Source organism: Rhinolophus hipposideros, assembly GCF_964194185.1.
Source record: "Rhinolophus hipposideros genome assembly, chromosome: 20".
Taxonomy (NCBI): Eukaryota; Metazoa; Chordata; class Mammalia; order Chiroptera; family Rhinolophidae; genus Rhinolophus; species Rhinolophus hipposideros.
The window spans coordinates 53,208,906-53,232,418 of NC_138066.1; the positions used below are offsets into that span (position 1 = coordinate 53,208,906).

The 23,513-nt window shown below is 53.1% G+C and overlaps 1 protein-coding gene across 4 annotated transcripts in view; it reads right to left on the reverse strand.

The window, feature by feature from the left end:
- Positions 1-23,513, reverse strand: part of CCDC57 (coiled-coil domain containing 57) — an 83,528-nt gene that overhangs the window by 36,922 nt on the left and 23,093 nt on the right. For 3 of the 4 annotated variants that reach the window (XM_081030034.1, XM_081030036.1, XM_081030037.1), the window contains exons 11-15: positions 18,666-18,894; positions 17,894-18,037; positions 12,820-12,923; positions 10,273-10,473; positions 5,472-5,640 (exon numbers count right to left, since the gene is read on the reverse strand). In XM_081030034.1, coding sequence (XP_080886160.1) covers positions 5,472-5,640; positions 10,273-10,473; positions 12,820-12,923; positions 17,894-18,037; positions 18,666-18,894 — 847 coding nt within the window. The remainder of the gene's footprint in view (positions 1-5,471; positions 5,641-10,272; positions 10,474-12,819; positions 12,924-17,893; positions 18,038-18,665; positions 18,895-23,513) is intronic. The other variant, XM_081030035.1, reaches the window with a different exon arrangement.

The window sequence follows — 23,513 nt, forward strand, 5'->3', positions numbered from 1 at the left end:
AGGCACAAAGTACAGAAAGCTCTATGGCTGAGGGCTCACTAACCTTCAGAGAAGGCTGTAAATTTAGCAGGGAATGACCTTTCTGTGACTGCTCAGCAGCCAGGGAGCAGGCCTGGTGAGAGGGGCTTCGAATTTAGCCAGATTGGGGGCCTCGCGTGCAGGAGCTGCAGGGGTAGGAAGTACCTGGCACCCAGTGGGGAGAGGCTCCTCTATTGGGTGGGGATGAGTGTGGTACGGGGCTCAGGGCAGGCCACCCCAAAATATGCTGCTGATGTAAAAAACGTCCAAACCTGCAGAGAATTTTTGTGAGTGTATTTATGCCCAAACTGATGCCAGTTGCTGGGAAGCAAGATTTCAAAGGTTCTGTAGAGTGACAGCTTTGCAGTTTCTCTTACTCATTTGAGATTAAGGAGGGAAGGAAGGAAGATGACTGAGGGTAGCAGAAAGCAGACGGGGATCGGATTACAGGGCAGACTCTTGCTCTCTGGAGGGTGGTTATGGCTTCTTTCAGAGGCCTGTAACCTACATGCACAGACAATGGTCAGGGCTGCTGGACGAACCTTTTGCTGAAGAACTTACAGCCTGGGGTGGGACTCCCCCACTTGCCCGCCCAGGGAGGAATCTGTGGTCAGATCGCGGGCGAGGTTCCTTTCCCTAGGACACCCTTTTTGTCCACAATGCCACTTTGCACATTTTGAATTAAAGGTACTTAAGAAACAGCTGGTGCACAAAGGATCTTCTGACCACTTCTGTCTCCCTGAGAGCAGGAAATCAAAATTCTCGCATGACAGACGGGACTGGGCCCAGGCTGTGTGCATTTCTCACTAATTAAGCACCCAAGCCTAAATTTCTTTGTCTTGTCAATCCCTCACAAATATATGGTTTCTTTATCTACAAAGTATAAAAGTTGCCTGCTTTGGTCATTTCTTTAGGTTCCGCTTCTGTGATACCTCTGTAGGTACAAATTAAATTGTTTTTTTCCTCCTGTTAATTCTTCTTGTGTCAATTTAATCCTTAAGCCACCCAGAAGAACCTCCCATCCCTATAGCTGATGCAGGACCCTGGCAGGGCCGAGACCCTGAGCCTGTGACAACAGGCGGCACAAGGCAGGAGTCCCTGCCCTGTCAGCCTCCCCGATCTCTGTCTTCAGGGTCGGTGAGACTCTTCATCTTTTTCTCTAAGTTTTGGTTAGCAGGAAGTGCTTGTGAAAGTTTCTTGGGCTAGCGACACTGGTCAGCTTGGTGGATACTCTCCCAACTTGAAGGATACTCTGGGTTTGCAGGTCTTTTCCCAGAGATGGTCACTGCTTGTCTCTGCTTATTATGCCATTTGTCTCACTCTGTGTCCTGAGAGCTCAGCTTGGTGACCAGTGAGAATATCCTCTCTGGCCTCCACCATCCAGAAGGTGCACTTACAGGGGTGCACATCTGGTGGCCATTCGAGTAGACTGGGGTTCCCAACATGAAGTCAAGAGCAGCACTCTCTCTGTCCTGCCCTGCCAGCTCCCCAGGGAGTGTGTCAGTGGGGTCTCTGCCCTTAGGGGCTTTTGTCGTCTCAACCTTCATCACCCATTAGTGCTGGAGAGATTCCAGTGCAGTCATGCCGGCCCACGCCCACAAATGAGTGGGTTTGTGGCTGGAACAGCTCACAGTATGAGGGAGACGAGAGACACCGTATGCACCCCACCATCCTGACCGCCTGTATGACGAAGGTCTGTGCTGTCTCCGACTGTCTCTGGGGCGTGAACATTCAGGATCTTGTGAGGGCTGCCTTATTTTGTACCCTCTTTGGGGATACATTTGTGTCCATGGTGAAGCCATATTGGTTGGAATCACTATCGAGATGATACTACTCGTCAATGGCGAGATGATGGAGCCTTTAAATTGGAAAAACTTCTAAATGGAAAAAAAATTTAGAGAGTTCCCATCCTAAAAAACTGGGAGTCTGGTGTGCAAACATGGCTTGGTAACCGTCTAGTTGGGGCCCCCAAAACACAGCCGGACAAAAATGTGGGTTTTGCACCCCAGTTGTGGATATGGCTGGACAGGAAATGTGAGTTAAACTCTGTTGGTAGCTGGCGTCCCACCAAACAGCTGCCCACTCTCAAGGAACTCACAACCTAGACCTATAATGGCCACTGTGAGGAACGACGCAATCTATTTAAAAAGTGCCCTGAAAAGCAAGGGCTTCCAGACCAACAGCTGGAGGAAGAGGACACCTGCTTCCATGGGCGCCAAGTGCCCTCAGTAGGCGGCGGGACGCCAGGACAGCCGCTTCCAAGACTTGTGGTCCAACGCCAGCAAAAAAGTAAAGCCGTCACAGTACCTAACGCAGAAGACTGCCCCTCCTCTCAGCTGAGCGGCCCTTCCTCTGGGGAGACGGCCCACCAGGCCACCTGAGGCCACACACCTCCTCGGTCGGGTCAAACGCCCAGCTAAGGGCCGTCATTGGAGAATTGCTGAAACCCAGGGAGGATCCTCAAACATTTCTGTCAGTGAACAACCTAAGATTAATGGATTTCAATGTATTTACTGTTATTTATTCCCCCCCCCCTTTCTTCTACCTCCCACCCCTTCCAGTTTAAGCCGTTGTTTCTCAGTCTAGTTGTGTAGGACACAGCTCCCTGGCCCATGCTGGTATTAGGAGCCTTGTGCTCCCCCCGCCTGAGGCAGTTGGTTGCCGGTCATCAGTTGGCCACTCACGGCACCACACAGCAGCGCACGGCCACTTATACTGGCTACTGGCCACTCACACTGGCCACCAGCCGCTCCTGGCAGCACACGGTAACCCCTGGCAGCACACGGCAGCTCACCGCAGCCCAGCTCCAGGGAGAGCCGTTGTTCACAATCTTAGCTGTAGGGGGCGCAGCTCACTGACCTCTGTGGGAATCGAACCAGCAACCTCGGCGTTGGGAGCACGGCGCTCCAAACACCTGAGCCACCGGGCCAGCCCATATTTACTGCTATTTTTAAAAATAAAATAAAATAAGATGGGAGACCACTGGTCTGAGTGAACATACAGAGCTGATGTTCAGAGCCTGGTAGGAATTTCTCTTAGGCCTTTGCCCTTGAACTAAACGCAACTGGAAAAATGGCAGTTAATCAACATGAAGATGGGAAGATGCTGAAAGGAGAGTCATAGGACTCATCCAAACAAGGTGAAAAGTTTAAAATAGTTATTAAGAAATAGTCACTAATGCACTAGAACAAAGTGTGGAGTACAGCACTACCTAAAGTTGGGCGGGCCAAAGAAACACCGTATGGTCCCCCCAATATTAAAGGGCCCCAAACAAGTCCACTCTATCTACCTGTTTGGAAAAATTGTGAAGGCCAGGAAATAAATTTAGCAGCAGCCCCCGAGACGGCACTAAGGGTCGCTTTGCTATCCCTCCAACAACTCCTACTCCCCAAGCTGGGCAGCCACAGCCCTAAGCACCTGCTGTCCTCCGCAGGGTATCCTGGACCCCCCACCATGAAGAACTCCTGTCCCCTGGAAGGAGTAAATTACAAAACCCTTCGCTACCCTCCACTTCAGAAGATCCCACCAAATTTCCAGAGCAATTGGAAAGATTAATGGCCATTCCCAACCCCGCTCCTAGGGGCTGTTTGTCTGTCCCTCCCGCCATAACTGTCTTGTGGTTATCAGAGGGCCGCACGGCCCCCAGAACACCCTCCTCCAGTGCGCTCAGAAAGGAGCCATCAGAGGCCATCGTACGAGCATGCTGTGTGTCAGGACAGAACTCCCGACTCCCTCTGGGTGGGAAACCTCCCTGACACACACAGCAGTGGAGTGGAGTGGGTGGGTGGGTCAGCCTTGATGCTCCAGCTATAATCCAGTTCTGTGGGGACTGAGAACAGCAGTCTTTGTCTTGCAAATCTTTGCAAAACCAGACTTGCAACTCTGGAAGCAATTCAAAGTCCTACCTGATACATTTCTCATTAAAGGGAAAAAAGGGAAGGCAAAGAAGGAAATATTTGGAAAGTGGGAAATGAGAAATCTTAAAAATCTTATCCACAAATATTGGTAAAAAGAGCTTTGAGCAGGCGAATTTAACTTATTCCAACTACCACCAAAAATTGGATCCAACTCTTCTCTTATAACCTAGTGAGTTTTGTGCCACTATTACCCATCTAGTGACTAATTTAAAAAATGAGAGCTGTTTGCATCTGTGTGTGAGTCTGTGTACATATGTGGTACATGTGTGACATCTTTCTACCCCCGATGGCACTGCTAACAGTAATCTGTAAAGAGCTCTATTTAATTGGTTTAAACAAGCACTTATATAAAAATTCTCAACAAAGACAGAAATTAACCCAAATGTTTTTTTCAAGTTAGCAAGATATAAAATAATCTTTGGTAAATAAAAGCGAAAGTTTATTGGTTTAACTAAAATAGGCATGTTTTCAGAGTTATCAGAATCATCTATCATGCAGACATACAACTTTTATTCTACCTCGGTTATTAATCAAATAAGTTCACATTACCACTGTTACAAAATCTGTCATCCAGAAGAGTAGCTTGGGTGATAGCTGCCTTTGTCTAATGTCTCAAAGTTTTGATGAGTATCTAAGTATGATTATGAAAAACAAATGAATTAAATATATGCAAATAAGATGAGTGTTGGTGAGCTTTTTTCCAGTTACTGTTTCCAGTGTCTACTTAAATAGTTCCCTAAGTCTCTTTGGTAACATACAACCTTAGAGTTTTACTAAGTTAAAGGAAACGAAGGGAACTCACTAAATGCCTAGATCATTTCCAAATACAGTAAAATAACAAACCATTAACTGCTGACCACAGGTTCACCTACTTTTGGCTTCCTTGTTACTGAGAAAGGGCAAAAACGGTGCGTGTGCTGCTCTCCGCCACCCGGACCCCGTCACCCACTCAGACGCCCAACTGAAGTGCTTCTGACACAGTGCTTCTGTCAGCTCTTTGGCAGAGGACACACAGCCTTCCTGAGGGTGTGGGGAGGTGCACTGAAATGATTTTTACGGTATCGGCTCCAGTCAGGAGCCACAAAGACACAGAAAGGCCTTTTGGCCACTGGTGCTTCAGCAATGGCCACAAAAGGGAAAAGTATGTGCATCTGTTTTGAAGAGTGTCGCCGCCTTCCTCGGAACCAGCTCCTCGGAGGCAGGCAGCCTGGGCATTGCGGCCGACAGCCCCAGCCTAGGTCGCAGTGGAGATGCGGGCAGCCATAGCCAGCCAGGGAGCACGGCAGCCTTTGCTGCTCATGGTGCACATGGGCCACCGGCCACGTCCTCACCTGCGGGTTTTCTCACCAGTGCTGCCAGCCAGCAGGTTCACGAACTCCCGCCCCAGACTAGGCCACACCGCGCCGACTCCTAACCCTGCTTCCCTCCACAGGGTGCCTCTGTTCTCTCTCCCGCTTTCCTCACCCTGCCCCTTGGCAGTGGTTCCCTCCATTCCCCAGGGCATGGCGTCCCTGGCCGGTACCCTTGCTGGCTCACCTACAGGCCGGCCTAGCTCAGCGCGTAGCCGGTTCCCCAGCTCCACCAGCTGCTCCTTCTCCAGGCGCAGGTGCAGGATTTTGCGGGCTGCCTCCTTCAGTTTCCTCTGGAGTCGCTGCACGGGCAGGGCCGGTGAAGGCTGCACCGCCAGGCCTACGTCTGCCGGGCCCTGTGAACCAAACCCGCCGATGAGATGAGCCCCTCTATCTGGCAGTGGGGGTGCAATGCTCATCTCAAAACTGGCATCCCGGGGTGACAGATGCCATTCCAAAGGGACCACTGTCTGCAGGCATTAGCAGAGGTGAACAACGGCCATGCGCCCGATGCCTTTGACAAGTGGCATGAATGAGGCCCCTGAATCTCCCAGTCACATCCTGGGTCCTTCTCCTCACCCCCCAGTGTGCCTTTGTGTCTTTCCAGTGAGGACAGGAGGAGCCAGCTGGCAGTGCCCCCAGGACCCGTGAGGCTGGAGCCCCTGGCACGAAAGGGGTGGGAGAAGCCTGGTGGGCAGCCTCCCTCCCAGCCTTCCTTCCCGCCCCGCACCCAGCAGCTGGAGCCCCTCCCCCAGCCCCACAGCCCACTCCTCTGTCCCTATCCTCCCGGCTCTGTCTGGGCACTTTCTCCACCTGCCATCTGTGTGGACTCTTTCCCAGCCACCTGCAGGCCAGCCCCTGTTCCCCATCATCCTGACGACAGTGCAGGGAAAAAGCAGAGGCCAAGGGGGGAGGCAGCAGCACCTGGGGCTTCTGGGCCAGCACTCGAGTTCTGAGCACCCCATCCCCCAGTCCCGACCCCACCGCTGTCCCGGACATCCTGGCCTGTGCCCACCACATGGCTCCTATGCCGACATGCCATCACATTTGGAGGCATGTTTGGAGTGAGGTGGGGCGTGGAGAATAACAGAAAGGGAAAGAAGAATGGGGGGCTGTCTCTTCAGTCAGGGGCCCACGAGGGGCCAGTGGTGTCCGACGCCCTGAGAGAGCAGGTGGCCGACTTAGGCATGACACTCCTGACCCTGTGAAAAGCCAGTGTGCCCTGACCTGGCGCCCGCACAAGAAACTGGCCCCGAGTGCTGGGCAGCCCACACTCCCTGTCCCTGCCCCTTCCCGATGCGCCTCTCCAGGCTGGCACGCGCCGTGCTCTCCCGGGGCCTGAGGCGCACTGACTGCCCACACAGGCTGCTGTGGCATGAAGGGGCTGTGGAGGTGGGACCGCGTAAGGGAGAGTCACTTGGTCCTGCAGCCCTGCAGCCTCATGCACTCAGCCGGCGACCCGTCTTCCCAGTGAGTGGGGCTTCCACCTGCTCGTCTCTCAGGGACGCAGGACACGAGTGGGGCCCCCGGGCCTGTTGAGGCGCTGGGACAGGCCTGGAGGAATGGGGGCTGGAGCTGGGCTCATGCATGGGGGCCCCATACACCCTCAACGGGCTAAACCATGCCACCATGAAAGTGTCACAGCCTTCCAGGCGTGTCCCAGGGCAGCAGATGACTGGGGTGTGGGCTTGACCAGCCTGGTCCTCTGCAGGAACACACTGTACACTCGCTCGTGTTCTCTTAAGTGAGGAAAGAACAATCCTGAAAACAGAATTTACAAACCTCAGAATGCTTAAGAGATTTCCGAGAAAACTCACTCTTCAAAAGCAGAGCTCCGTCCCCCAAGACGGCCCAGCACCAGCACAGGTGACGCTGCCCCGGGCCTGTGATCTTGAACGGGCCACGTTCTCATCACAGTGGCTGCACACGGTGGGTGGGGGGCTGCAGCCAGGGACCCCACGACCGTGGGCTCAGGTGGTTTTACTTTGCTAACCCTCCCCACAACAAAGGCGCGACACTCACGAGAACCTGAGGCCCAGCTGAGACCGCTGAATGGCTGCGTGCTTCCAGCCCTCTGGTCCAGGTGACGACCGGAGCAATAGAGGGAGAGGTGTCTCCATGACCACCCTGTTCCCAAGGGTAGCGACTGATGGGCTCCACAGAGAAGTCCTGGAGGCCTAAGCCAGGACCAGCGCGAGCCCCAAACGTGGGCGCAGACGGCGCTGTCAGGCTACACCATAGTTCCCCAGCACTGCCGCGCTTCCCCATGGAGCCCCCGGGAGGACGGAGAGCAAACACTGCCCCCCAGTGGACCCAGCGCGCCCTGGCCGTGTGCTCCTGAGGCAGCCCAGCCTGGTTCTGGTTTTCAGGACTGGGTGGCTGGTAGGCGGAGGGGTGGCCCTCAGTTCTCTCGGGCTGGGGCGCTACCGACAAGGGAAATGTGCAAATGTGAACCCCTGGGCACCTAGCCGAGGGGGGTTCCCACTGTACCGAGGACCCCTTCTTGGCTGGAGAAGGAGGGCGCTGGCTTCCACTTGGTGGAGTTTCAACCTTACAGAGAAGCTGCAGGAAGGCACCGGGGGCCCCACACACCCTGGCCAGGTGCAAGTGGTGGCCAGCGGCCCATCAGTACCTGCCCCTGAGCCGCTGGACGGTGAGTTGAAGACACTGCCCCTTTATGCCCAAGTACTTCAGTCTGTACTTCCTAAAAACAGGGACATTGTCTTAATTACCAGTCATCAACCCTGGAAATTTAACATAGACCCGACACGATGACCCAGAGCACCACCCACCAACTGTGCACAACACCCTTTAGAGCGTGTTTTCCGCTGTCCAGGGTCCTGGGTCCAGCTTCCCCTCCGCCCCCTAATTGGCACCCTGGGCCTGATGACTTCGGTTTGGGGTCTGAGGTCTCCTCGTGGGTACAGTCGGGAGTAAGGCTATGTCCCCGGTGTGGACGGTCCAGAGGCCCACACCGTCTGTCTGTCCCAGTGTCAGCAACGGGAGCTGATCCCTCGGCTAAGGGGTGTCTGCAGGCTGCTCCCTAGAAAATTACTGTTTTCCCTTGTAATTGAGACGTCACTCGTGGGACATACCGCATAAGGACCTGCTCCTAAGTTTAGCCTGCAGTGCCAGTTTTCCAGCTGCATCACCCTGGTATGTGCTGACGGCTGCTGTAAGGGGGCGCTTCTCTCTCCACATCTTTCTTCTTCAATTTGCATCAACATGGCTTCCTGAGCCCTGTTTCTTCAGTGGATTGTGACCCTGCCTCCAGGGCTGACTGGCCTGGATTCCTTGGGGGGGCCCTTAGGCAGGTTCCTACAACCTTGTGTCGTGTCTCCATGCTGGAAGCAGCAACCTATCCTGGTTCCTCTCAGCAGTGGGAAGTTCAGAAGCCAAGAGCTGGGACACATGCACGCTTCTCTCTCTGTCTCTAAAATAACCCACAACTCTACACTGGCAACTCCGCCCCAGTACTCCAGCCCCTCTCCTCACGGGTAGCTGTCTCCCAGCCGTGGGAGCCTCGTGCCTGCAGACACACAGCTGGCAGTTATGGGCGGAAGCCTGGGTGGGCCGGTCTGGGCAGAGGGACGGGCCCCTTGGGTTTCCTAGGCCTCAAATTTCTCACCCAGAAAGTAACCTCCCCAAGGTCACAGGACACTTACACACGTAAGGAGCACGAGAGCCTGACCGCAGTACAGAACTAAGGCCCAGGGAGTTTGTCCCCCAGCTGCCCGGGGAGGGCCGCAAGGGCCTCCAGCCACTTCAGCTCCCAGCCTGTCTGCCAGCGGGTGAAGCACCTTGATTTTACATCCTGCTTATCTGCATGATTTCTTCCCTGCACCCTGAGCAAGGGGGCCAGTGAGTCACCAGTGGAAGGGCTGCTAACAAGAGAACTGCCAGCCCCCGACGGGGACCGAGCACCGGGCAGCGCCTGCAACAAGGGGTGTACATGGGGTGGCCACAGACAGACCCTCCACGCCAGGGTGCACCCTCGGGTTGGAAGGCTGTGGGATGGCATCCTCTTCCGGGAGTGCCGGGGTCAGCCCCCCACGCCGCCTGCCCCTTCCACACCCGCCCCGCACACCCCCCCAGGCACATCTTGCCCCTCCTCGAGTTCCCGGTGCCAGAGAGCACCTCGGACAACATGTCCTCCCCCAGCCCTTTCACAGCCCGGCAGCTGCTCTTGGAGGCCCATGCCGCTTGGGTCCCTAAGTACCACTCAAAACTGGCTGTATGTGACGGCGTGTGGCCTCCGACTTCTAAGGCCATTCCTGTGAGAGAACTCCTAGTGCCCACCAGCCATCATGTTACTGTTCTAACTCCTGTGCTGCTGAACAAGTAGGTCACCACAGGTCACCACAGACCCCTGATGCAGTCTAGGAGCCACATCAGAGGACCCCGTAAGGGAAGTCTGCTCTTCAAACACCGCCATCACAGCCTGCGGGAAGCGGGAAGCGGGAAGGGGGCCAGCTGTCAGGTGGGGTGGGGGGACGACATGCTGCCGCATAGCTCTCTCCACGGCTCAGAACCTCGGCTCCGACCCAGCCCCCATGCTAGATGAGACTGGGTGCCGAGGGTCTGAGCAAGACAGGGAGCCCCACGACGCCCGCACCGTGGTCCTGCTGTCATGGGCACAGGGGGAGCAAACACCGAGAAGCTCATGGAAGAACAGGTTCCCCTCAAAGGAACAGCCCCAAGTTAGCACCTGGTTTCGAGGCTTTGCAGAGAAGGGACTCTTGCTGAGAGGGTTTCCCGTCAACGACTTCTGGATGGAGGGTTGGAAAGACCCTGAGGACCAAGGCTGGGACTGCCCCTCAGCAGCATGTCCACCGAGGACAGAGCCCACCAAGGAAGAGGGCAAGCCCCCTCAGGGGCCGGGGGCTCTACAGACCAGCCATCAGGCAGCACCCACAGGGTACCTTCTGCAGTGAGACCCTGGACGGCCAGAGGCAAGAACTGATCAGAGTCCAGCACAGGCCACCCACCTCTCTCCCGAGGGCCATGGTGTCTGGAGCTCGCGGCTGCTGCTGGCTGGGAGGCCCCCCACCTGCCTCTGGGGCTGTCCCGAGATGCTTCTCAAGCTCAGCCGTCCGCTTCCGCAGCTCCAACACCTCTAGGTACACCTGGTCCACCTCGTGGGCAAGCTCACACCGGACAGTGCCCTTGTCCAGGGGTTCCTGCAGCACCTGGGGACCATGGAAGACATCGTCAGGAAGTGGCACCACTGGGACCATGTGCAGGAAGACAGAGGCGGGTAGTTTCATCCTCAGACAACCAAACACAGGGAATCCTGTAATGATTCATATTGGATACTGCATTCTCTGAATTCGTCACATACACACTAAAAAGGGATCATCTGGAAACAGACTCCGTTAATTAACAAAGAAACAAAAAGAACATCCAGGGGGACATTTTTCCCAGGATAATCAAAGCATCTGTAATTTCCAAGAGAAAATGAGAAGCTCTTATTTAAATGTTTATCCTGATTGTAGTGTGTGCGTGTGCGTGTGTAAGTGTGTGCGCAAGCCTGTGAACTCCAGCCTGTGAGGTGAGACTGGAAACAGCAGCCCAGAAGCATCGTAAATGTGAAGACCCCACCCCCATGTGTGTAGAGATCTATGATCCTATTAACAGAAACAGGAGAGAGGTCACGTTCACGTCCATCGCAACAGTAAAAATGTACTTTCAGTCAAGACAAAGCACCAGATTTCTGGCGCACCGCCTGCTCCCTGCAGCAGGTGGAAAGCTCAGAATAGTGTTTCTAGTGGGGTGTTCTATTTCATAGAAGATGCAGAGTCTAAAGGACGGTGTAATTATGTATTTCTCAACTTAAAAAGACATGTAAAATCGCCTCTTTATGTTGTCTCATGAGAAACAGGTGTGCAAAAGGCAACAGAATGGCACGACACCAAATGCACAGCAATAAGAAAAAACAGGTATGCTGGACTTCATCAAAATTAAAAACATAAATATATGGTGATGGAAGGAGAACTGACTCTGGGTGGTGAACACAAAATGGGATTTATAGATGATGTAATACAGAATTGTACACCTGAAATCCATGTAATTTTACTAACAATTGTCACCCCAATAAATTTTTAAAAATTAAAAACATTTGTGCTTCGAAGGACATTATCAAAGAAGTGAAAAGACATGCCACAGACTGGGAGAAAATTTTTGCAAATCGTGTGTCCAGGCACTTGTATCCAGAATATTAAAGAACTCTTACAACTCAACAATAGAAAACAAATGGGCAAAGGACTTGAATAGACATTTCTCCCAAGAAGACATACACATGGCCAACAAGCCCATGAAAAGAAGCTCAATGTCATTTGTCATCAGGAAAATGTCAATCAAAACCACAGAGATACACTTCACAAACACCAGGATGGACATAATAAACAAACAAACAAACAAACAAAAATAACAAGCGTCGGTGAGGAAGTGGGGACATCAGAACCTCACGCACCACTGGTGGAAAAGTAAGATGGTGCGGCCACTGTGGAAAACAGTTTGGTGGCTCCTCAAATATCACTCAGAGAGCGACCTCACAACCCAGCAATCCTGCCCTTACATACACCCTGAAGAACTGAAAACGGGCTTGAGAGCCTTATGCAGGGCAGCTGGAGGTGGACACTTTGTCAGGTAAAGGGACAAAGTGTGGGGTGCTCACTGGGCCTGCCCAGTCACTAAAAGGATGAGCTATGCTACGATGGATGAGCGTTATGAAAAGTGAGATGGGCCACTCACAAGTCACCCTGCGTGACTCCAGCTACACGAGGCTCCGAGCAGCTACGCTCAGAGACAGGAGGAGCAGAGGCTCAAGGGCTGGGGAGGGGATGGGCTCCATGTTTCATGGGGACAGATTCTGCTTGCACGATGAAAAACTTCTGGGAATAGACAGCGGTGACAGTTACACAATACCATGACTGTACCTCCTGTCACTGAACGGCAGGCCCACTTGGAAATGGTAAACTTTTGCTATGTACGTATTACCACAATAAAAAAGGAGATTTTGTAAATGTGCAACAATAAAGAACAGCTGTGACCCCAGTATGGTGGAACAGGGGGGACTGTGCACATCTGTCCAGTCTGCACAGGACGCCGTGACTGTGACCGCCCTGGCAGGGCAGGGCTCAGAGGACTCGCCACTGCTGCTGCATGCTCCTGCCAACCTCACACCCAGACGGGACACCACTGAAGAGTCCTGCCTGGGCAGCAGGCAGCATGGCGGCAGAGAACAGGCTCTTCACTCGCCCGCCGGTGCCACCCATCGCCGGACTATCTTCTTGTCTCCCAGGCACTTCCTGTGTGCCTCCTGGGAAGGCACACAAGACAAACCAGCCGCTCCTGACAATAACCCATCTGTTGGAGGGAAACAGGTACAGAGAGTTCCAGCGACATGTCTGAGGTCACAACAGGGCTGGCATCCAGCAGCTGGCTCCAGAGCCCGCATGCTGCCCACTCCAGGAGCACTGCCCAGTCTGACACGTGCAGGGCCTGAGTGTCGGGGGTTGGGGGGGCGGCCGTACCTTCTGCCTGAGCCGGGCTACCAGGAAGTTTAAGAGCTGTGCTCTGTCTCCCAGCCTCCGGAGCGCTAATCCTGTGGACGCGCCAGCAGCGGACACAGTTCCTCCTGTAGAGAGAGTGGTTCTGTCAGGCTCAGGTCCCCTAAGGCCATGACAGGACAGCCATTGTCAGTGCTGGTCCCCCTCGATGTGGAGATGAGTGCAAACGGTCCCCACGCAGTGCCGGGTTCCCACGCAGACTGAGATGTGCTGAACGTAAAGTACAACCCTTTGCCAAGAAAGCAGGGATTTTTACAGGAAAAGTCCAACCTCACCACCCGGTGTCTGGTGGAGGTCAGACGGCACCAGTCTCCTAGTTGTTGGGGAATAAGAGAAATGTCACACAACCCACAAAGAAAAAAATCACAATGGACATTAGAAGTTATTTTGAACTGAATTATAATAAAAATAGTGCTTATCAAAACCTAAGAAATGCATCCATAGCTGTCCTCTCAGAAATATTTACAGCCATAAAACAAACCAAAATAATAATAATAATAATAATAATAATAATAGAGAAAAGAATATTTACAGCCATAGAAGCTTATTTTAGAAAAGGAAGGCTGAAAAATCCCTGAGCTGAATATCCATTTCAAAATATGAGAAAAAGAACCAACAAATAAAGTAGAAGAAAGGAATGAATAAAGCTAATGTTAGATATTGAGGAAACAGAAAATGAAAGTATAACCAAGGATCAACGAAATCAACAGTTAGTTCTTTGAAAAGGTTTTTAAAATAATAAAACCCTGGTGAGACCAGGCAAGAAAGATGGGAATAGAAACAGGGTGGTGACTGAAAAGGCCATCTCTTTAGATCCCAGAGGCTTTAAAACTCATAGGAGACTGTAAGCAGCTCTATGCCAAAACTTTAACAATTTAGATTAAATGGAGAATACTCTAGTAAAATATAACATAAAAAATGACACCCAAGGGGCCAGCTCGGTGGCTCAGGCGGTTGGAGCTCCGTGCTCCTAACTCTGAAGGCTGCTGGTTCAATTCCCACATGGGCCAGTGGGCTCTCAATCACAAGGTTGCTGGTTCAACTCCTCGAGTCCCTCAAAGGATGGTGGGCTCCGCCCCCTGCAACTAACACTGAACACGGCACCTTAAGTTGAGCTGCTGCTGAGCTCCCGGATGGCTCAGTTGGTTGGAGCGCATCCTCTCAACCACAAGGTTGCCAGTTCAACTCCCACAAGGGATGGTGGGCTGTGCCCCCTGCAACTAGAAAACAGCAACTGGACCTGGAGCTGAGCTGCACCCTCCACAACTAAGACTGAAGGACAACAATTTGAAGCTGAATGGCACCCTCCACAACTAAGACTAAAAGGACAACAACTTGACTTGGAAAAAAGGCCTGGAACTACACACTGTTCCCCAATAAAGTCCTGTTCTCCTTCCCCAATAAAATCTAAAAAAAAAGGAAAACAGAAACAGGGAACACCTTTCAACAAATTTATGAGGCCAGAGTAACTGACATGAGTATCACGAGGAAGGGAGGTTACAGTCCAGTCCTACTCATCGGCACAAATGGAATAATTCCCAACAAGATGCTAGTGAGACAACATATTGCATGTCGAGTTTATCCCCGAAACACAAGGCTGGTTAACACTGGGAACCAGTGTGAGCTTCGTGCTCTGGAAGAGGTGGGCATGTACACCGATACCCTCTGTCAAGGGACTGAGGTCGGGGCATACACACTGGACGGCAAGGGGAAGCAGGCCCACGGCTCTGCAGCTTTCTAATGTGATGCGGTGCTTCTGGTCCTTCCTTTCTTCCTGTATCTCCCAGCTTCGGTGCTAGAGCAGCCACACTCAGAAACACCCATGAGCTCAGACTGGGCCAAGGAGCCCAGGCAAAGGGAGGCCACAGGCAGAGAGCCTCTGACTCCATGCTCCCTGAGCACACGGCAACCGGGAGACATGGACCTCACCCTGCACTTTTCAAACGACAGCAGCCCTCCCAGTGAGAGTATGTGGGGAGGGAGGTGTGCGGGGTGGGGGAAGAGGAGGCACAGAAAGTGATTCTAAGTCGTGTGCAGCGTCCCTGAGGAGCCTGTGTGCAGTCTAGTAGCATCCGTACAGCCCAAGCTTCGAGAGCCAGGCTCTGTGACACAATACCACCCAGGCCTCACACAGCCTCTGGTGCTAGGCCGAAAGGACGGGCATCACCAATGCCCTGAAGAGTAAATGCACGTTTGAGCCCAGACCAAGAGCGTGGGCAAAGGTGGGCTGCCTGACCAAGTACAGATAGGACTAAAAGAGATTGGGTAAGAACCAGACTTTAGAACACGACACTCAAAACATCCAATAATAGAATCCAACATTATCCATCACACTAACAACCAGGAAAATCTCAGCTTGAATGGTAAAAGGTACCAACAAGATGACACAGGATAAGGATTTCAACGCAACTCCAACAAGCAATCTGCTACACTCTTAAAATAAATGGAAAAATGAGTCTCAGCAAAGGAGTAAAACATATAAAGAAAAACAAAATGGAAATTTAGAACTGAAATTGAAATAAAAACCTCATTGGATGGACTCAATATCGGAATGGAGATGACAGAAGAAAGAACTGGTGACCCTGAAGATGGATAATAGAAATTATCCAATCGGAACAATAGGGAAAACAGATGGAAAAATAACAACAGAGCCTCAGGGACCTGTGGGAGAATAACAACAAATTTTACCTTTTTTTAGTCATTGGACAAAGTCCCAGAAAGAAAAAAAGAGTATGAAAAAATACTTGAGAAAATAATGGTTGAAGACTCAAATTCGGTAAATTACATAAACCTTCAGATTCAATGCCAAACAGGATAAGTCAAAGACATTTATGCCCAGACACATCACAAATTTCTGAGACTAAACACGGACTCTCGGAAGCAGGACCTACAGGGAACTGATTCAAGTGGTGATGGCATTCTCTTCAGAAACGCTCACCTGACTTCTCCCTGGAAGGAAGTGACACGATGGATTTCGTGCTAGAAGCAAACAACTGTCAACGCCTCACGTTATCCCAGGGAGCACGTTCTTCAGGGATGAAGGGGAAACTGAGACATTGCAGAAAAAGGAAAACTGAAGTCCACCTGCTGTCCAAGGACTGCCGAAGGAAGTACTTCAGGCGGAAGGGCACTGATAGCGGAACAAAACAGGACGCCAGGAATACGGATAAGTCACGGAAAGGCAAACATCCCGGCACCTGTGGCAGGCGAAGTCTCTCCTCTCGAGTTTTTAAAATGCCGTTTGACAGTTAAAAGGCGCAAATGAGAATCCTGTGTAATGTGATTCTTGGTGCATGGGGAGATGGCCTCTGTGACAACAAAGGGGACGGAGGGGCCTGACTGGTGGTGAGGCTTCTGTGTTCCACCTGAGATGGCAGAGTGCTGACACAGTTGACTGTGACACGTAAGTACACTGTAATCTCTGGAGCAACTATCAGAACAGCTACCCAAAGAAATACACTCAAAAAGTGTAGATAAAACAGGACACTCAGCAACGTTCAAGTAACCCACAGGTAGCAGAAAAGAGAAAGCTGAGGAACTGAAGACAAACATTAAATGGCAAGCTTGATCCTAACGGCAATAAGTGCTCCAACTGTAAAGGGCATACATGTATCGATTAGAAAATATTAGCCAAATGGATGGAGAAAACTGACCTGGCTGTATGCTGCCTTCAATAAATTCACTTCAAATAACATGACGGAGGTAGGATGATGAAGACACAGAATGCACACACTAAAGAAAGAACGTTTGCTCAGAGACCTAACTGGTATCAGATGGAGTGCCCTTCAGAGAAAGAAAGTTGCCAGGATAAACTACGATGTATATATCTGACAACAAAGACTCAAAATACATTGAGCAAAAACTGACAGAATCGTGACAAAAAGTACAGATCTGTATTACAATAGGAATAAGAAGAAACTTCCTATCAAAAAAAAAAAAAAAGCCAGCAAACATTAAACTTAAAAGGGAAATGATGAAAATTTTTCCCAAGATCAGGAAGAAAGTCAGCTATTACTAACATCATATTGGAGATTCCAGAAGGAGAAATAATAGAAGAAGAAATAAAAAATAGCAGCACTAGAAAAGAAAAACCTTCCATTATCTGAGACTAGCCAACGTAGGCAGAGTCCTGCTGCTTTCCTTTCCTTCCTGAACAAGTGACCCTATGAGCCGCTAGGTGGGTGGCATGAGGGGGCACCGGGACTGTGTCTGCTGACCCTGGGTGGGCTATCCGCCTGGGGACAGCACCCTAGCCGGGTGAGGGGTGCCTGTGTGGTGGGCAGCCTGGCTTGGTGGTCAGAGCACGGACAGGGCCAGAGAGGTGCCCACAGAGAGGGCCCATGTGGGGAGGGGAGGAGACCACAGTGGGAGGCTGCTGACGTCCCGGGAAGTAAGTACTGTGAGAGCGGAGCCCGGCTTCTCAGAGTCAGAAAAGGAAGTCAGAAAAATGGAACAGGAGAAAACGAGAAGGGACCCTGTGATGTTGGACTAAGCACAGAGGAACAGGCTGACTGCTACATTTGTCTTAAAATTAACACCTTCTGTTCACCAAAAGGCACCAGTAAAGATCCAGCCTGTGGCATTTGCTATGGCGGCCTGAGCAGACTCAGACCCCAAAGACACAGGAAAAGGTGGTCGACTCACTGACAGGATGATGCAAAGTTAAGCCATAACCAGATGTCCTACGGGCTCGGCACAATGGCTACCATGAGAAGGACCAACGACGCTAAATGGTGGTGGGACGAAGACCTGGCTACCCCACGCCTGCTCACAGGGTGTGCGAACATGGCGAGTGGCCGGGCGTCGTCACCAAACATCGTGTAGGAGAAGCAGAGCACGGAAGTTACAGCATGGGATTCTGTTCTGTGAAAATGGAAACTGAACTGCAGGGTGAGGGTCAGCACCTGGCTGCCTCGGGGGTGCTGGTGACGGGGCCCAACGTTGGCATGGCCCCCTCACCAGACTTTCTGGGGATTTACGTTGCAGTTTAGAAAGAAGACTGACAGAGTGCGTGCCACGGTGGGACAGGGACTCTCACCTGTGGCTCCTGCTGAGGTGCTGACAGCAGGATGGATGTCAGCATTAGACGAGGACACCCTCGAAGGCTCTTCCAGCTGTTCTTCCAGTGTTTTAAATTTATGCTTCAGGTTTTGTATTTCTGCTTCAAGGGCCAGAACATACTCTGCCAAAAGACCCCACCAAAACCCTAAACACAGGCGACACATGGGCACATGCATTCCCGTCTCATTAGTGTAACTGAGCTCTGCCTGCTCGTGTCACTGACCCCCCACACTGTCCCCGTGCACCACGTGCCATCCTCCCCCCATCACTCACTGAGCTCCCCACGGAGGGCTCAGCAATCGGCAACAAACCCGTAACACTCCCACGACCCCACAAGCTGTACACAGACGCAACAACCGTATCCTGAGCACGGAGCCATCGCTGTGCTTGTCCCTCCACCCATGGCCGCACATACATCCCACTCTGAATAGGCAGGGTGCCCACGTCCGCCTGGCAAGGACATCCAGGAGAGCGCTCACTCGCCCAGCACCACCTGAGGCTGACTCTCGTTTCTAAAGGTGTCCAGTATGTATTTATCCCTCACTTTTTGTTCCACTTTGCCAATAAAACGTTTTTACCCCGTATATAAAGACTGATGTGTGATCCCTTCTCTTGGAGGAAGAGCAGGCAGCCATCACACTTCGAAGTGATTTATGAAAGAGGTGTACACATATAAGACTCCAAGGACCCTACTCTGGACCCAGCGTAGCCTGACCCGGCTGCCTGCTGTGCCCCCCATGCCCACTCACCAGGAGTGGCAGCCGCGGCCGCGGCCACTGCCTCAGTGTCCGACTGCCGTGTGCCTGTGGCCTCCCCTCCTGGCCGGGCGGAAGGAAGGGTGTGGCCACTCAGAGCTTCCATCTCTGTCCTCATCTGTGCAACCGCGTCTCGCAAGCTTGTGTTCTGCTCCTGGAGCCGCCGGATCTCACTAGATGGAAAACTCTGACTGATTTCTTCTTCCGGATGCCTTAGGAGCATCTGTCAGACACAGAAAAAGAAACACAACGGTTGTGGCTACAAGAGAGACCAGTCTCTGCACGTCCAACATCTTCCCACCCTCTGGGTCTTGCTGCCCCCATCGGTCCTCCAGGCGTGAAGAGACTTTCCTTCCTAAATTGACAGAAGTACGAAAACATCTCTTTGTCGTGTAGCTTTCACAAGATAAGACTACTGGTTTTCAAAGGTAACTTTTATTGAGAAATTTGGGCACCCTTCCTTTTCAACCAAAAGTCATCAGTCACCGCTGGAGAGGCTGTAGTAAGAAAGACAGTAACAAGTGCAGGCAAGGGCACGGAGGATGGACCCTGCACACGTACACAGCAGCCATGGAAAGTCTGGCGGGTCCTCACACACTTACACACAGGGTTGTCGTGACCCAGCAATGCCAGTCCTCGGTAAATACTTGAAAGAACTGAACAGGTGTGAAAACAGAAACTTGTCCAAACACGTCCACTGCAGCCCTGCTCACAGCGGCTCACAGACACACTCGAATGCCCACTAACGACCCATGCAACTGCAAAAACCAACTGTAACTCGGTGGGATGCTGTTGGGCCACAAAAAGGAGTCGAGTTCTGACACACGCCACAACATGGAGGAGCCATGAAGACATCACACTAAGTGACAGGGACTTTAAAGCACTCAATGTTACACACATGCTCAAGAATTTAAAGAAAAACAAGAACATACACAGAAAAGAAATGGGAGGTATTAAAAAAAGAAGCAGCTGGCATGCACAGGGATGAAAAACACATCATCTGAATCAAGAACCACCGGGATGGGAGCCAGACACCGCCAGAGGAAAGAGTGGTGACTGTCAACACAGCAAACGTTCGAACAAGCAGAGCGACAGACCAGAAGGGGATGTGTGACTAGCGCCTCGGCGGCCTCGGCAGCAACAGGAGCCGCCCCACGCAGTGAGCAAGAACCCGCGTGCTTTATGACATACTGGACAAAAATTTTCAAATGTGATGAAAACATTAAGTCCACAGGCCCAAGAAGTCCAATGAACCTGCAGCAAAAGAAACACAGACAAGTACCCCACAGAGCATCAGAGGCAAACGGTACAAATCAGCGATGTAGAAAAAAACTAAGAGAGGAGAGAGGAGAGGTATCTGGGTTCCATGCAGAGGGGCAAATGCCGCCCTGTCCTGAGATGCTGGGACCCAGAGGCCGAGGTGGCAGCACCCAACAGGCAGAGGAACCGCAGCCCCTCAGATCCCGGGTTGGCGAGATACCCTCCAACGCGATGGCCATGATGGGCTCCTCGGCTATGGACATGCCCACTGGCCGTGATACCTGGAAGAGCAGACACCAGTGTCTGATTCTAGGAACCCACTGTCTTCAGACACCAGCACAGAGTGGGGACGCCTGGGTGCAGGGACGGTGGCCCACGCAGCTCTGAGTCCAAGCTCAGCCACAACCTGTCCGATGTCCACTGGCAGAAGGTCCCTGCCTCCTCCTGCAGGCCACAGCTGTCCCAAACGCCAGAGCACAGATCTCCCAACACAGGAAGGAAGGCCGCCCCAGGACGCAGTGCCCGAGGCCTTCCGACTTCTCCCACTTGTGGCTGCTGGCTCCCAGGTGGTCTCTGAGGGACCGAGCAGCTGTGGATGGGCTGCCAGCAGGACCGGAGAGGCCCGGGGCCTGTGCAGCACCGACACGTGCAAGTAATCATCCCACGGCCACTGGTAGAAGGCCGGCTCCTGACGGCACAGAAACACCTAATGCACGAGCGGATAAAAGGACTCGGGTGACACCGCGTGGCCTGAACCACGGAGCAGGAGCACGTGCAGGAATATACGAGATACGGGACAGTCAAGCGGAAGGAGAACACAGAGGGGGGGGCTTGCTGAGCAGGCCTGTCTTCCTCCTGGTAATGAGTACTGATAACGCTGGCATACACTTCTGAGCCTCCCACGAGAGGAGCACACGCTGGGTCACAGTGCCCATCGTGCTTTGCGAGGGGCGCCACCACACGGCTGGGGGACCTGGGACCCGGGGTCACAGGTGGATCCCACCCTACTCGCCTCCCAATCAGTGACGTGCACAGCTCCAGCACATGTTCACAGGGTCCCAAGTCACTCTAGGGGCTAACAGGCACGTAACAGATGGAGCTCACTGATGTCCGCAGAAGCTTGGCAAGATCAAGCCAGCTGATTCCAGAGACCAGTGTGCCAACCTAAAACTCCGCTGGTGGCCACGTGAGACTTTGTCTTCCAGGATGAAGCTGTTTTCCTCTGTGCGTCACCATCCCCGCTTTTCACAGGCCTTCCTAAAGTCAGCCACTGGCTCCTATGACCTGCCCTGCTCTGCCCACCAGCTAGTACCCTGGGCCCAGCGCTCACCCTGACACTGTACACTGGAGGGGCGACATGGGTGCGTGCTCACACCTCCTCCACTCCTGCACATTACGCAGGATGGCACGCTGGAGGGACACGGCGCGGTGCCTGGTCACCCCACTCAAATTCTTCCCCTGCCACCATGGGGCAGGACGGGCGTCCTCATCTGTGAAATGGGGACGACAATATCAGCCTCCAGGCACCAGGGTGGCCAGTGGCTCTGGGGGCCACAGCCATGTCATCCCAACCAAGCCTCAGCTGTACAGGCCACACGTTATACCCCTGCGGCCGTGGGGAGGAGGGGCCTGCACCACGGTCCCTTGAACGGTCACTGCAGGGTCACCAACAGCTCCTGCTGGGACTCTGCTCATAACTGCCAAGCGGGCTGTGGGCAGGTGCAGACAAGTGCCCAGTAGGACCGTGGAGGCTCAGCTCTGTGCCGCCGGCTACCTCCCACTGCAATTTACATCCTACTGCTACTGCAGACTCAGTCTCTGCCCAGAGGCCCACAGAACCCCGGCAGTGTGACCCACCCTCACCTGCTGTCTGCGGTCACACCTGCCAGGGTTATAATCCTGGGAGGTGGGATGTGGTCACACCCGACAGTAACCCCAAGAGGTGGGATGCGGTCACACCCGACAGTTACCCCAGGAGGCAGGACACAGTCACACTTGGCACAGTTAAGCCCTCAGGAGGCAGGACGCGGTCACACCCGGCAGTACCCCAGGAGGCGGGACACGGTCACACCTGACACAGTTAAGCCCCAGGAGGCAGGATGTGGTCACACCCGGCAGTTACCCCAGGAGGTGGGACACAGTCACACCTAGCACAGTTAAGCCCCCAGGAAGCAGGACACAGTCACACCTAGCACAGTTAAGCCCCCAAGAGGGAGAACACGGTCACACCTGACACAGTTAAGCCCCCAGGAGGCAGGACGCAGTCACACCCGGCAGTACCCCAGGAGGCGGGACACGGTCACATCTGACAGTTACCCCAGGAGGGGGGACACGGTCACACCCGACAGTTACCCCAGGAGTGGGGACACGGTCACACCTAGCACAGTTAAGCCCCAGGAGGCAGGATGTGGTCACACCCGGCAGTTACCCCAGGAGTGGGGACACGGTCACACCTAGCACAGTTAAGCCCCCAAGAGGGAGGACACGGTCACACCTGACACAGTTAAGCCCCCAGGAGGCAGGACGCGGTCACAACTGGCAGTTACCCCAGGAGGGGGGACACGGTCACACCTGACAGTTACCCCAGGAGGTGGGACGCGGTCACACCCGACAGTTACCCTAGGAGGGGGGACACGGTCACACCCGACAGTTACCCTAGGAGGGGGGACACGGTCACACCCGACAGTTACCCCCGGAGGGGGGACACGGTCACACCCGACAGTTACCCCAGGAGGTGGGACACGGTCACACCTGACAGTTACCCCAGGAGGCAGGAGGCAGTCACAACTGACATGATTATCCCAGGAGACGGGAAGTGGGAAGTGCAGGGGTGGCGACATCTGCAGTTTCTGGCTCTCAACTTGGTCCCACTGTGTCTTTGGAAACGTGTTGCAGCACCCTCCCCACCGTCCTGGCTGGAGCCTGTCTCTCCATCAAGGCTGGCCCTTGGCCAGCAGGTAGCCCCCACTTGCCTCACTGGTGGGGCCCCATGGCCAGGTCCCCTCTGCACAACCAGAGCTGTGGGGCCAGTTTCCTAGGGATGGGTGGGTGCTGGTGTCGCTGGCCCCTAGGCCCACTGCTAAGGTTCTCTGTTTACCTAACAAAGCAAACAGCCACTGACAGACCTCCTGGGCCACTGAGCTGGTGCTTAGAGATAAATGTCTTCTTTTAATTGACAGCCTGTGGTGGATACACCAAAGGAAAACATGGAGGGTGACACGGATGAAAAGCAGCATTTGCTTTGTTTTTGTGCCTGACAGAAGGTCCCTGTGTGACAAGGACCCATGCACAGAGCCCCTGCTATGGGCCCCCCACCAGGTCCCACTGACCACGAGTCCCCAGGACGGGGGTGGGATCCAGACGTGTGCACTTTTGTAAGCGTTAGACATATTCTGTATGGACCTTGTCGGAAGGATGGGCCGCATGGCTACATTTGTGTCACACTCATTCAACTGTACACTTAAGATGTGTGTATTTCACGGTGTGTAAATATAACCCATTTTTAAAAACCACCACCAGGGCTGGCCCAGTGGCTCAGGCAGTTGGAGCTCTGTGCTCCTAACTCCGAAGGCTGTCGGTTCG